Here is a 14,080-nt window from a genome sequence, read left to right as displayed (position 1 = left end):
AATGGCCGACCGTCTCGGGCGAATCGGTGGGTCGTTTCAAAAATGCGAGTCCATCTTCCGCTCGTCGATTCGGAGCGGGTCCCACGGAGCGGAATTTTACCTCCCTCGTGAATTTTGGGAAGCGCTCCAGATCTACCAGTGGAATTCACCATTAGACAAACCACATCACTGCATCTGGACAGCACAGCGTTTCATCTCGCTGGCTTGCGCCACAGATCCTTCTCTCCTGTGAGGGAGGCGAGGATGTAACTGCGCTGTTGACCGCTTGGTTTCGGGTTACATGGAAGCTGACGTGAAATGCGTTCTAGTAAAAAAAATCCGTTTAAATTTACGGGCTGTTTTTATTTGCATTTAACTCAATTCTCAGGCCCTGGGAAGGCCTGACAAGCCTTTGAAAAATAGGACCCAACAGTTTTAGAGGAAGAAATCTGGAGTACCACGTAATGAAATACATCAAAAACATTTATTTTTCTCGCAACTTTGACCTTTCTTTTTAAACTGTTGACTTTACTCAAACTCGTTATATTATTTGACAAGACAGTAGCCACTACGAATCATTTTTAGGAAGAATCAAATTATTTCTAGCTTTTACGTTTTTTTTACAAAACAACCTTTTACAACCTTTGCTTCATGTTAAAATTTTTGTAGAAAGTAAATCGTGAATAACTTTGACGTGAAACAACTGTCAATGCATAGCTATGACCAGATATATGCTCTCCGATGTTTTATTGTTTGTGTTTTTTTAGTAACATTTACGATAAAAATACCTATATCCTACTTCAAACTTAGAAACCTAACATTTTAAGATTTTACAGCGTAGCTGTATACCTCTACCAGCCAAGGAAAGTTTCGCGTCGTTGGCGTTGTAAGCAAAAAAAAAAAAAAAACCTGGCGAACAATTGAAGGCAAAACAGAATATCTCCTCTGAAATCAGGCATACAGCTCGGTATCCGTTTCAATATAGAAAACCACAAAACAGGCATCAAAACCACATGATGGATGATAAAGCGCGTGTGAACAACAGGAACACCCTCCCAGGCGTTCCGGTAAAGATCAGGTTTGCAGCTGCTTTGAAAGGGATTGACGTCATTCGAAGCCCTCGTGTGAAGTGCAAACCGCATAATGGATGGTAACGGCTCCTGCGAACAATGCGAAGCACGTTCCTTCTCCTCGCATGTGTTTCCCGGTAAAGATTACGGTTCCGTAAGCTACTCCGAGTGGAAAAGTACCCAACAGCATAGAAATCACACAGTGACGTCATCACGCTTTCATATATAACATGTGCTTCACCAATGCAACTCAACCAACCACCATTCATGGATCATGGATTAATTTAACCTTAGCAAAGAATATCTCTACAGTGAGAACTGAAAATCTCAGTGCGTATCACACTGATCATAAAGTAGTCGTGAATGTTGTTCTGGAGTAATAAGGGGTGTGGTTAAGTACATTTCACTTGTCTCTGGTTTCACTCTTTGTAGAGCCACGTGTGTGAATTTTCAAGTGACGTCGCAATAGGTAATTGTTGTGGGTGTCGTTTACAGCTTCGCTGTCCAACCACCTTCACGGCGTGGATCGGAGCCACAGTTTTTTTAACTCGATTTTTTATGTTTTTGTTTTCATACTGTTTGTATTCAGTGCTCATAAAGTTGTCAGTCACAGGATGTAAATATTTGTTGATATTTTCTGCTGCTTTTTGGAGACAACCTTTAAGCCGCGTTTGCTTCAAACTTGATAAAACATATTTTCGAGATTGACTTTCTTAAAATCCCCATTTTTAAATGTCGCATACTTTTTGTACTTATTGCCCATAAAGTTGACAACCACAGAATATAATTATTCGTTGACCTTTTTTTTTTTTTACTGTAAATGGCCATGGTGGGGAAGAGAGAGGTCTGAACGGCGGCGCCTTGTCACGGAGCAAGCGTGTCGAAGGTTCGCTCCCATTTCTGACAAACGCCATGAGATGGCGCAGCATGAGAGGAGCTCGAGGAACCGTTCTTCTTCGCACACACGTTTAAATACTTTTCCGCTGGGTGTGTTTTTGCAACGAATCTATAATACTGACATTCGTGACACGTGCATGCCAAGGTTCGGGCCTTAAGTAGAGTATGTTGCTTCTTCGTATTGTTATTTTACACTACAACATATTGTAAAAAAAGAAAAAAAAAAAGCAGATTTTGAAGCGCAAAGTTTTGAAACAACCGTTTATTCAATTACACGCAACACTTCCTTTCTTCGTGACACAATATTGAATTTATGATCAATAAAATAAGATAATTATGCAGTTTCGAGAGATATTGACATTATAGGAAACCTCAATCAGGTCACACCGCACAGTTTGCCAAACCTTGCCGAAATCCTCAGATGGAAAGTATGACATTCATTAAGTTTAACATTTTAGTAAACATGTGAAGTCACTGGGCATGATAATTCCTATTTCGAGACGGTCTCAAAAGCGTTGGAGCTTAGTCGCTTAGGTAGGAAGGAAAGGGAAGGACAAAAATCCGATCCTCAACAAGCAGGAAAGGCGTCAGGTTTTAAACATAGTTACAGTTGCGCACATAGGGACAAGGACAGAGAAGAGGAACACGTAGACGACTACTCTACTAGAGTCAGGTTTTACCTCTGCCGCATCAATTTTTCATTAAAAGAATGAACTGGACTTTTTTGTTTGCTTCAGAAATATTCCCGAAATATATTTCTTTTCCGTCAAGATTAAAAATGAAATTATTTAGCCTGCCTGAAGTGAAATGAACTCACTCAGTGCGATCAATAACAACGATTACTGCGTGGAAGGGCTGGAGCAAGGTCACGTCCTTTGACATTCACAATGAATCGAGTGGTGCACATATTGAATACATAGCTTCCTGTCGTTCAATCAGAAGCGGAAGTTGGACGGAACTAGACGCAAAGTTCCTTTTTCGAGTATGATACAGCTGCGCTACCACCAGCACCCATCGATGGTCACTAGCGTTTTTTTTTTTTTTTATGTAGCTGTTCATGCTGTCGTTCTCTTTGGCACTTCCTCGTTTGCGACACATCGTGGCACTGCGCCTACGTCAGCGCCTTGGCGTAACATCAACGTCCCTGACTTCAGCATGCACGGAAGGAGACGCAGTAGAGGCTACCTTGGAGCTGCCGTCGGGCGTTCGGCTTCTCTGCTGCCATAACCGTACAAGACGGTGGTCTTTTCAACGGTGCTCACCGCTTCCTTGCCGATGTCTTGCTTGAACGTGAGGAACTTGGACCGCACGTTTTTTTCTGGATGGAAAAGCACGATGTAGATTTTTGGGATGAACAGAAACATGAGCACCATGAAAGAAGACACGTTCATCGCAAGGCACAGGGACAATTCCCGGTTTCTTTCGCTGCCGCAGTAAACGGCCAGATAGGCGATCCAAATGACCACCGTGGCGTACATGGCGAAGCCGATCATCTTGGCTTCGTTGAAATTTTCGGGCACGTTCCTCGTTTTTACGGCCCACACGGTGCACAGTAGAATGAGCAGGAAGTCGTAGCTGAGACCCAGGAAGTTTGCAAGTTCCGAGGTGTTGCAGATGAGCGAGACCTGGTTCGGTGCCGCGAAGAAGTCTTGCGCACCGGGCGGTTCGATGGCAAGCATCGTTCCGGACACGATGGCCTGGCCCAGGATTAGCAGTCCCGTAATGACGAGCTGAGACGTCGTGCTCATGAAGCGGCGTTTGCGAGAGAACATCTTGGACTCCTTAACGGCTAGAATCCGAGCGATGCGGTTGGTCTTGGTGAAGATGGCAGCGTGGATGGTGGCTACTCCGAACGCTGGCATGAAGCGTTCGATGGCGCAGACAATCGGAGTAGGCTTGGCGAGGACGGCGAACGTGCTGGCGGTGGCACACAGGATTCCCATGAGGACGACGAAGGACAGTTCTCTGGAGGAGGCCTTGATGAGCGGAGTGGTGATGTAGCGGATATAGATGGTGGCCACCGCTCCCGTCGACAGCATGACAAAGCTGCACACGACCATGACGATGATGCTCGCGGTCTCGGTCCACTGCAGGTACTTCTGTGGGATGCTGTCGCAGCCTGCGCATCATTCGGTTGTACCAGTGAGCGCCACGCAGGGTGGAGAATTAAAAAAAAATATCAAGACGACCTCAGTTGTAATCTAAATATCTTCCATCAATTTTACTACTTATAAAGTACCATCGAAGCCGACGCTATAATTCGATGAAGCCAATCAAGCAACACCAAAACTGCATCGCTTTTTCTATTACTAAACCAATCGTGCACAATAAATGCGCCGCAATACTGAGCTATTTTTTTTGTGTGCGTTATTGATTTAGCCGGTGGTTGGCTCGATTGGCTTCATCGAATAATAGCGTCGGCTGCTGTTAAAGTGAAACGGAGTATGTGATGGTTAAAATCGAACCTTTCTCGAAAATATTACCCCTAAAATCAGGGTGTCGAACCGGAACCGAACCGAACCGAAAACCGGAACCGAACCGGTATTTTTTCCGGAAGTGAACCCGAACCCGAACCGTTATATTGTTATCGCGATGAACCCGAACCAGAACTGAACCGGAAAAAAAAAAAATAACGGTTACCGGCTCATGTCAAAACGGTTCGGCCACGCGCTGTTGACAATGAATGTGCTATCAATGCCATTTGTTTTTTAAGTGCCGTCAACTGACGGCACTCTTCTCTTTTAATATTTATCCTACTCCTTCTGGCGTTGCGTTCGGTGAAGTGTTTTTCATATTCCGTATCTTGTTTAATGAAAACTTCTTTAAGGGTCTAATTTGAGTTACCGAAGGCTAGTTCAAATAAAGAAAGCTGTATTTTCTCCCCACTGTTCCTTCAATTGCTTACACGCCGAGGTGGCGGGATAGTTAGCGAGTTCTACTTGTAAGTGGGTTTGTAAGGAGGTAGCGGATTTTACAGCTAATGCGTCGGACCCAATTAGATGAAGTCCAAATGCGTAAACGTCGGTGAGGTAACCTTTGAGTGCACATAAAGAAACCATTCCTGGTAGAAATGCACTACGATGTATCCCGTTTCGTATGTGCTGATTTCAGATGTTTTATTTGTAATTTATTTTGATGTTGCAATTTGTCATTTATAATTTCCGAACCGGTTCGCGAACCGGTTCAGCGCCCCAAACCGGTTCGCGAACCGGTTCGCGGATCGAATTAATCGAACCGGAACTGAACCGGAACAAAATAAATTTACCTGAACGTGAACCGTAACCGGACCCGTATTTTTTTCGGTTCGACACACTGCCTAAAATATTTCTTTATTGGCCGTTTGTGTACCTTTGATTTGAACTTTTTTTTTTTGTTCAGTTATGTCAAATAGTTAAGAATGCATGAAAGATTTATATCAGTCTGAACACTATCGAAAAGCGGTACTCTTCTGAACAAATCGGATATTAGCTTTCTACGTTACGTGGCATCCTAAACAAACAAATCGGAAGGCAAAAAAAAAAGAAATGCACGTGCGCGCACACGCACACGCACATTAACCGGCAGAGAGCGCGCGAGCGAGAGAGAGAGAGAGAGAGAGAGAGAGAGAGAGAGAGAGAGAGAGAGAGAGAGAGAAGAAAGAGAGAGACAGACCGAGTTATAATCTAAATATTATTTTGCTCCGGCCACCGCCGGTTTATCTGTTTTGTCTTACACAAACTTGTCGCTTCTTTTATGAGACTGTACCACTGCCTTGTACAAAAAAAAAGTCATTGCCGTGATACGAATCGCAAACTCTGCTCGAGATCAAAAGCTATCTACGTTATTGAGTTTTTAGAGCGCAGCTCTTAGGCGGCCGTTTCCGGCTTGAGCGGCGTCGGCGTCGCCTTTTGGTAGTCGGCGTAACCGTGAGGTCACGTGACACCCGTGAGCTCACGTGATCCCGGTGACGTCCCGTGACCCCCATGAGGTCACGAGGGTCACGTGACGTCACGAGGGTCTCGTGACCTCTAGGTTACGGCGACGCCGACGCCGCTCGGAGGGAGGAGTAGCAAGCAGGATGAGGAGGTGAGGAGGAGGAGGAGGGGTATACCCTTCCCTCAGTGCCATTCCCTCCTTCTCCTCAAGAGCTGCGCTCTAATTTTGTGTTACAGGAAGTTGTAAACGGTTTTAATTTTTTAGAGCGCAGCTCTTAGGCGCCCGTTTCCGGCTTGAGCGGCGTCGCCGTCGGCGTAACCGTGAGGTCACGTGACACACATGGCGGAGTAGCAGGCAGGATGACGAGGTGAGGAGGAGGGATATACCCTCCCCTCAGTACCCTTCCATCCTCCTCCTCAAGAGCTGCGCTCTAATTCGGCGTTACAGGGAGTTGTAAACGGCTTTCATTTTTTTCTTCTTTTATTAATTATAGCATTTTTGGTGCTGCCAGGAGACCGTTAATATTTTGTCTGCATCTGGTCGCACAGGCAATAGCAACAGTAGCCATGTGTTCACGAAACTAATGGAAGACAATGTCGCTTTGTCCTCAAGGTGTTTACATATGCAAGCTCAAAAGTGACTTTTGTTTTGATTTGCTGAAGTGTTGCAGAAAACAGAACTTACAGTAAAAATAGACTCTCCGTCACGGGTATATCTTTAAACACAAGCTAAGAAAAATTCTTTGGCGCACTTGCACTTAAACGATATATTGGCTTTCAGTTTAACGATGAAGAATGTTGACTCAGGAAATCGATTATTCAATGTTTTCCGTGGACCGTGCGGTGAGTCTCTCCCATGCTCTCGTATAAGATCAAACATCCATGCTACTGATATAGAACACAATTAGATCTTGAAGTGTACTGCATGGCGCGAGCGAATACGCTTTATCAGCGCCTGTCGTAGGACTAAGAATGCCTGCTGCGACCTATGGTAAGACCAAGCACTTACCAATGTGCACGAGTACGACACTCACCGTCGTGGTTAGCGTTAGGCCACATGCCTTCCTCGCAGTCTAAGCAGCGGTAGGGGGTCGCCACATACTGGTAGTCGCCGCACTCGATGCACTTCCAGCAACAAAGGTTTAACGTTGATTCCTGCAACTGGAGTGCGGCGCCCGATTATCAGAGGTCTGTTCATCCGAAGACGATCACTCGACGATCAAGGTAACCTTGATGGTCACATGCGATTCTAAACTTAGCCGAAGATAAAAAAAAACAGAATTTCGCGTGACAAACGCGACCATGAAATGGCGTTCAATTGAAGATAACGAGCTTAATTATAGTACTTTATGATATACCTGCCACAAGCGTGTACGAGGTAGCAGCAACAAGAGCACCTATTATAACGTGATCACCTGTAATAGCATAATCCAGAAACAAATATACCGGGTGTCGCGAAAAATAATGATTTTTTTTTGTTTTTTTTTGTTTTTTTTTAGGGCAAAAAGAAAGCGCTAATCGTCGAACGCTGCAGTCTCTGCCCAAACATAGTTTTTGCGGTTCGGACCAGATGCCAAAGTTCCCAAGCTTGCCGTTGTCTGATTTGAAAGTTATGCGGAGCGCAAGTTTGTCTGCTTCTTTTGCGGGGGTTGTGGTGACGTCAGAACGCCGAGCTCTGATTGGCTCTGATTGAAGGATAGTGGGTAGACCTTGAGGCAAGCTGCCTTGAGGTCTACCCACTGTCCTTGATTCAGAGCTTGGCGTCCTGATGCCACCACAACCACTGCAAAAGAAGCAGGCGAACTTGCGCTCCGCAAAAGCAATTTTTGAAACTTTCCAATAAAAAACAACAACAAAAACGGCGGTTGATAAAGTTTACGAATATGTAGAGATTAATGGCATCGGATACCAGGAACGAGCCCCATTTTCGAATCAAAAGATAACGGCAAGCCCTTGTATCTGGTCCGAACAGCTAGCGCTACATTTGGGTGAAGATCTAAGCTTCGTTTCTGCGATGTAATTCAACACCTATAAGGACGGTCGATTAATTGTTTTCTCTCACCCGGAAAGCTCGTTGATATCGATGTGGTAACTTTAGCGCAGGCGTTCGAGGATTGAGGTTTGAATCCATCATCGCAGTGAAGCATCAAATACGAGCTCATCAAGGTTAGCGTGGAGCGCGAAGCGCACTTCACCATCCCAATCGGAGCCGCACATACTCGAATAGCGCTGCAATAATATTGGTCGTATATACAGAACGTTTGTTTTATAAATATTAAAAAAAAAAAGCCGTGAAACCCATTTCAATGCGGTCTCTGCATGTGAGTTATACGACGAGGGGGACATAGTATAGGTGGCTATTCATCAGGCGTCAGATAATGAAGTAAACTTTGTTAATGAACCTTTCATTAGTAAAAATAAACATGTGGCTTGTACTAGAAACTTGCTAGAAGTGACCGAAAACCACGAAATCAGTAAATTTTAGAAAGTCTTGAGGACGTGGCAAGCGCGGTGGTGCACTAAAGTTATCAAACGTGCAAGAGGCGCAAGCGGTCAAAAATAGCGGAAGTCAATCTTACCATCCTTGTTTTCGCACCGCCAGCCTTGCGCCTGTTCCACGAGTGCTAACTTTAGCAGACCCTGTCGCTTGCAGCCTCTCTAAAATTGCTTTATTTAGTACTTTTCGACAAACAATTAAAATATGATTTGCACATTTTACTTAATTACCTGTCGTGTCGTAACAATTATCCTTATATATTGTCTCCTTGGCCGTATAAATCCCTACAGAAAACGCACTAGCCTTCTTGGCGTTTTATAAAACAATGTATACAATCTAAGAAACACCCTGTGTGAAAAGGAGGCGGCGCCTTGGTCGGCACGATAGCCAGTGCTGTTGGTGGCTTAAGAGGGCAACACTGGGAAGGCCATGCCACCAAACGATGGGACACGGGCGCAGCGTCAGGGGTTCGGCGGGGAACTTGGACAATCGGGCTTGGGCCCAATGACTGCGCGCTGCCGCGGGCCCTCTCAGAGTTGCGAGCATTCGGCATAAGATAGCGCCCTACCCGTGGAACTAAACTTCATTGCCCCGCCGGTGTGTCTGACCAGAGATGAGAGTAGACAGTTTTCGTAATTGAAGTCGGTGCACAGGTCAAGGTCACAGGTCAAACACAACACCAAATATAATGAACTTCGTGGGTCATCGAAGGAACGCATTTAATATTAAAAATAGAAATGAAATATGATATCAGTTTTATGTGGGTTCTAAAAAGCCGCAAATACGTTGATTGAAGAAAAATAAAAAGTTGCACAGCCACGTGACTTCCGCCAGCTCTCTCCTTCTCTATATTTATTCTTCCTCTCCAGTCCAGTTTTGGTTTCAAGAAGTTGCGTTTTTTTTTTTTACTTTATTACAAATATACGGGACGCTGTAGCAAAATATTGATTGGGTAGCCTCTGACACCATAATAAATCGCATGGAGAAAAATAAAACAAAAAATTTGGGACGGAAAGCTTACCATGACGTGGCCCTTGGTGCAGGGTGTCGAACAGCGGGACACCGGTACCCCGTCTTGAGCGTCGCGCCACTGGGGCTCGCTGATCATCCGCAGCCCATCGTCGCCCCAGGTGCCGACGAGCACGAATTCGTAACCTGTCTCGTTTGACCTCTGGAAGTTCATGATGTCGTACCTGGAACGTGCACAATTGGATGACGCTACCCGCCTGTAAATCTCAGTATTTGGTCAAGTATTTTGGGCTACATTCTAAAGGGTAGCATAGTCTCCGCGGTGAACCTGCCCCTCACTGCTGCGAGAGCGTCTCGGGTCTCATTCGCGTGCGCAGTGGCGTACCAACTTGTTTTTGAGGGGGGGGGGGGGGGGGGGCGAACCAGACCTCCCCCCCCCCCCCCCCCGCCCCCAGGGCCGGGGGTGGTGCCCTTGGTATCCCTCGAGCGCCGCCGGTCAGTGTTTGCCATGCCCAGTGGCGGCTGTTTCAGGGGGGGGGGGCAAAACAGGTGCCTTGCCCCCCACTCAGAGAACTGCGGGGGGGGGGGGGCAAGCGCCCCCTTGCCCCCCCGGTTGGTACGCCCATGCGCGTGCGCAAGCTTGGACAGAGCATTGCGGAACCACGGTAGCCTCGACAACGCAGCACGAAATAGTTGACGCCGAGTATCGAATAAACTCTTGACCCGAAAGCTTTAAGGCCCGTTCACACTCACACTCTTGCGACCTCCTAGAACTGGGTGCCTTGAAACCTCCTACAACGGGAGGACACACTGGTGCCATTTTATGGGCACCAGTGTTAACTTGGCGGTCCGGCATATCTTCTATTCCTCTCGCGCATTATCTTTTCTTTCTTGGCGCGAAATATTTTTGTCAACGTTATAAGCGCGCCTTTCTCTAGGTGTTACGCACATTTGACCTCGGAAATCCCACCCAACCTTCGCTTTTGGTAAATGCAGTTCCAGGGTCACCGCATAGATGGCGCCAGAATGCCAGTGTGTTCCCTTGTCCTAAGAAATTTTAAGAGGTTTCAAACAGGCCTTGTCTTTCTCGGTCGTACCCGGTTGCAAGAGTGTGAACGGGCCTTTAAGGCTCGCTCATACACTTGCGACCTTTTAGAACCGGGTGCCTTGGAAACTCTTAATATATTTTACAACGAAAGGACACACTGGTGCCATCTATTGGGTAGCAGTGTAAACTTGGCGGTCCGGCACATTTTCTATATCTGTCGGGGATTATCCTTTCTTTCTTGGCTCGAAAAACTTTTGTCAACGTTATAAACGAGCCTTTCTTATAGGTATTACGCAGATTTGACCTCAGAAATCCCGCAAAACCTTCGCTCCTGTGAAATGCAGTTCCAGGGTCACCACATAGATGGCGCCATTGTGCCAGTGTGTTCTCTCGTCCTAATAAATTTTAAGAGGTTTCAACAGGTTTCGTCTTTCTCGGTCGTACTTTGTTGCAAGAGTGTGAACGGGCCTTTAAGGCTCGCTCATGCACTTGCGACCTTTAGAACCGGGTGCCTTGGAAACTCTTAATATATTTTACAACGAAAGGACACACTGGTGCCATCTATTGGGTAGCAGTGTAAACTTGGCGGTCCGGCACGTTTTCTATATCTGTCGGGGATTATCCTTTCTTTCTTGGCTCGAAAAACTTTTGTCAACGTTATAAACGAGCCTTTCTCATAGGCATTACGCACATTGGACCTCAGAAATCCCGCAAAACCTTCGCTCCTGTGAAATGCAGTTCCAGGGTCACCACATAGATGGCGCCATTGTGCCAGTGTGTTCTCTCGTCCTAATAAATTTTAAGAGGTTTCAACAGGTTTCGTATCTCTCGGTCGTACTTTGTTGCAAGAGTGTGAACGGGCCTTTAGTCTCTCAGCTTGATTTGCAAGCAAAACATCGCTGCGCCCATCACGTCATCGCTCGAGTTTCTTGTTGTTGTTTTATTGTCTTTTTTGCAGTTAAATATTACGATATTACGATTAGCACACTTATGATAAACCATATTACACTGCGCGGCGCGATTAACACGAACAGAATATTGGCGCTTTTAGGCAGTTGCTCGACCAAAGAATTGATGGACAATATTTGTCGCCTAAGTCGGAGACCGGAGACCATTCAACTACACCAGTCGTGTTGATAACAGACTTTCAATTGCAAGAAGAAAAAAAAAAAAAAAACGCACAAAAAACAGGAAAGACCTGTGGTTGTTTTTCGTGATAGCTGTGTTAGAGGTGAATTCTATAGACCCTTTTTGCTGTTAACAAACATGAACTGCCGCTTGCGTCCCAAGCGACTTCCGGAAGCACCGTCTCTGTAAGCCTGTTGAGCTTGTTAAGAAGCATAAATGCTACGCGGACAGTGCTTGAACGCATAAATGCTACGCGGACAACAAAGTTGGAGATTTAACGAGGGCCTTCAGCTGTACAATATTACATTTTGGAGGAGGCAAGTTGGTTTACAAGAATACTCGAAACATTTTAACAGATCTCGCACTCCTTCGCTCTTTTTACCGATTTTCAGGACTTTTCTTAGCGGTTTTAATTGGCACCGAACCTGAGCGCACTGAACGTAGTAACTTAATGAAACTTTTCTTTTCTCGAATTTCGCCTTATTTTAAAAGTTATAAGCAAATTAAAATTACAAAAACAAGCAATAAATAAACTCCTTCGTGATGTCCTTGGTTACGTGAAGGGGTGTCCAAACAGGACACAACAAAACGCACGACTCCGACAAATCGTGAAAATTGAAGCGGGCTTGAAGCGGGCGCGTCCACTTCACTTTTCACGATTTGTCGGAGTCGTGCGTTTTGTAGTGTCCTGTTTGGACACCCCTTGAGTGGCCGTGAACTAGAGGAGGGGTAGTGAGCTCAGCGAGCGGTCACGGCTGCCGCACTCCTAGTCGACGGCTCGAAAGGGCGCCACTAAGGCATGTTCTGGCTAGGCTGTATGAAGCGGGCAGCCAGGGTTGCTCGCATTACATTTGCTGCGCGATTAATCACTAATTCGGCATGACACTTCATTGGACACAAACGACAGCAAACACGGGGTAAAGATCAGTTCAGAACGGAAGCCACTTCGCGCTGCCATACCGTCAAAAGGCCAAGCCGCAGGCCAAAACTGCTCGCCGAAGGCCTGGGGAACGCTCGGAACCGGTCGGATCCTCCAGTCCATATGACCGCAGCGCCGTCGCGTACATCCGGGACCTTTCTACGCTCGCCGCTTGTTAATGTCTGATCCAACTACACCTTTCTAGTATGCTCCACCTCTTCCACCGCTTAATGGTGGGTCGACAGGTCATTTCTTGTTTCCGTACTTTATAAACTGCATTTGTTTCTTTTCTGATCTAAAATAGTGAAGAAAAACTGCTTTTATAAATAATTGAAACGGTTCGCGCCACTTATATTTTGTATTTCGACTAAAAAGAAGCTTTCAGCGGCTCTAACCAGTAATAAGCCCAGGACCAAAGACGTCACATATCGCGCGCTTTCAGCACCACGGGTCGCCCCCGTAGGTGGAGGAGGTTTCCGCGTCGTCCGGTTAAATTATGTCGCACTCATATTTAGTTACTCTCTCCGTGCCCGCTGGCTTGTCCGAACCCTAGGAGACGTGGAAACCGCGAAAAAAGGTAGACGCTTAATTATGATTGGAGGGCCCCTTTAAGGTGGTCTTTGTTCATTCTTTTACTAAACCGGAAGTTCTCTGGGACGTCCAAAACTGGACCACCACGTGGTGGCGTTTGCCATAAAAAGGGTCCAAAGGGAGTATTCACTGCCGGCCATAGCTAAGTGTGCGACTGCTTAGCGCGTGCTGATTGCGAGCTTCCACAATTATTTTGCAACGTGCATTCCCCACAATGAAGATTGTCGGTCTGGGCAGCCTACTAACGCGAGCTCGTTTTGAGAATGCGCTTTAAACGACGCCCTCAAACATTGCGATTTTTATGCCGTGAATTCGAATATCACGTTCGTTTTCCCCGTTGATGTAACTATAGGAAGTACTCACTGGCGGCCATAGCTGTGTGCGCGACTGCTGAGCGCGTGCTGATGGCGAGCTTCCACAGTTATTTTGTAGCGTGCATTCCGCACCCTCAAGATTGCTGGTCTTAGCAGCCTATTAATGTGGGCTCGTTCTGAGCATGCGCTCTAAACAGCACCCACAAATATGGCGCCCAGTGAATACTTCTTATATAAAAGCGCGAAAACAAGAAAACACGCACCTCCGACCAGTTGTTACGCCACGCCAAGCACGTGCCGCTCGTGTGGACAGCGCGTGTAATTGCAAGCTTGCCAGGTATCTTTTTCCGGACTGACACCAGTCGCGACGTCTAGTTTTTCTGACCTTTTTGAAAACAGCAAGAGTGCGCGTGCATAGCGTCGATAGGCGCTGAAAATGCGCGAGAGCGGAGATTCCGAAATCTCCCTTTATGACGTGACGTGAGAGGTACTTAGAAAATTATTTTTTTTTTGCAGCTTCCGTGCTCTAAATAAAAAAAAAAAAAAAAAAAAAAAGAAGAGAAAAACAAAAGAAAATCATATTTTCGATATTGGTAATTCTGGAGGCCAAATGAGGAGGACTTAAGTGTTTTGACTCTCATGCAGAACCGCTTCGGCTTCCCTTTGACAAATAATAACACCGTGCAATTAATTACATTTATGGCACCGGACATGCTATTGGAAGTCAGAATGACGACACCTTATGAGGCAGACA

The 14,080-nt window shown here is 46.0% G+C and overlaps 1 protein-coding gene across 1 annotated transcript in view; it reads right to left on the bottom strand.

Annotated features, from left to right (window-relative positions):
• Window positions 1-2,193: 2,193 nt before the first annotated feature.
• Window positions 2,194-14,080, bottom strand: part of LOC8028088 (metabotropic glutamate receptor 1) — a 30,951-nt gene continuing 19,064 nt past the window's right edge. The window contains exons 4-6 of the mRNA XM_029982865.4: window positions 9,379-9,550; window positions 6,895-7,021; window positions 2,194-4,065 (exon numbers count right to left, since the gene is read on the bottom strand). Coding sequence (XP_029838725.4) covers window positions 3,128-4,065; window positions 6,895-7,021; window positions 9,379-9,550 — 1,237 coding nt within the window. The 3' untranslated portion in view covers window positions 2,194-3,127. The remainder of the gene's footprint in view (window positions 4,066-6,894; window positions 7,022-9,378; window positions 9,551-14,080) is intronic.

The sequence above is a fragment of the Ixodes scapularis genome, unplaced genomic scaffold (assembly GCF_016920785.2).
Source record: "Ixodes scapularis isolate PalLabHiFi unplaced genomic scaffold, ASM1692078v2 PGA_scaffold2__306_contigs__length_199485367, whole genome shotgun sequence".
Classification (NCBI taxonomy): domain Eukaryota; kingdom Metazoa; phylum Arthropoda; class Arachnida; order Ixodida; family Ixodidae; genus Ixodes; species Ixodes scapularis.
The sequence above is the reverse complement of the archived record's forward strand: the minus strand, read 5'-3'. Positions and strand labels throughout refer to the sequence as shown.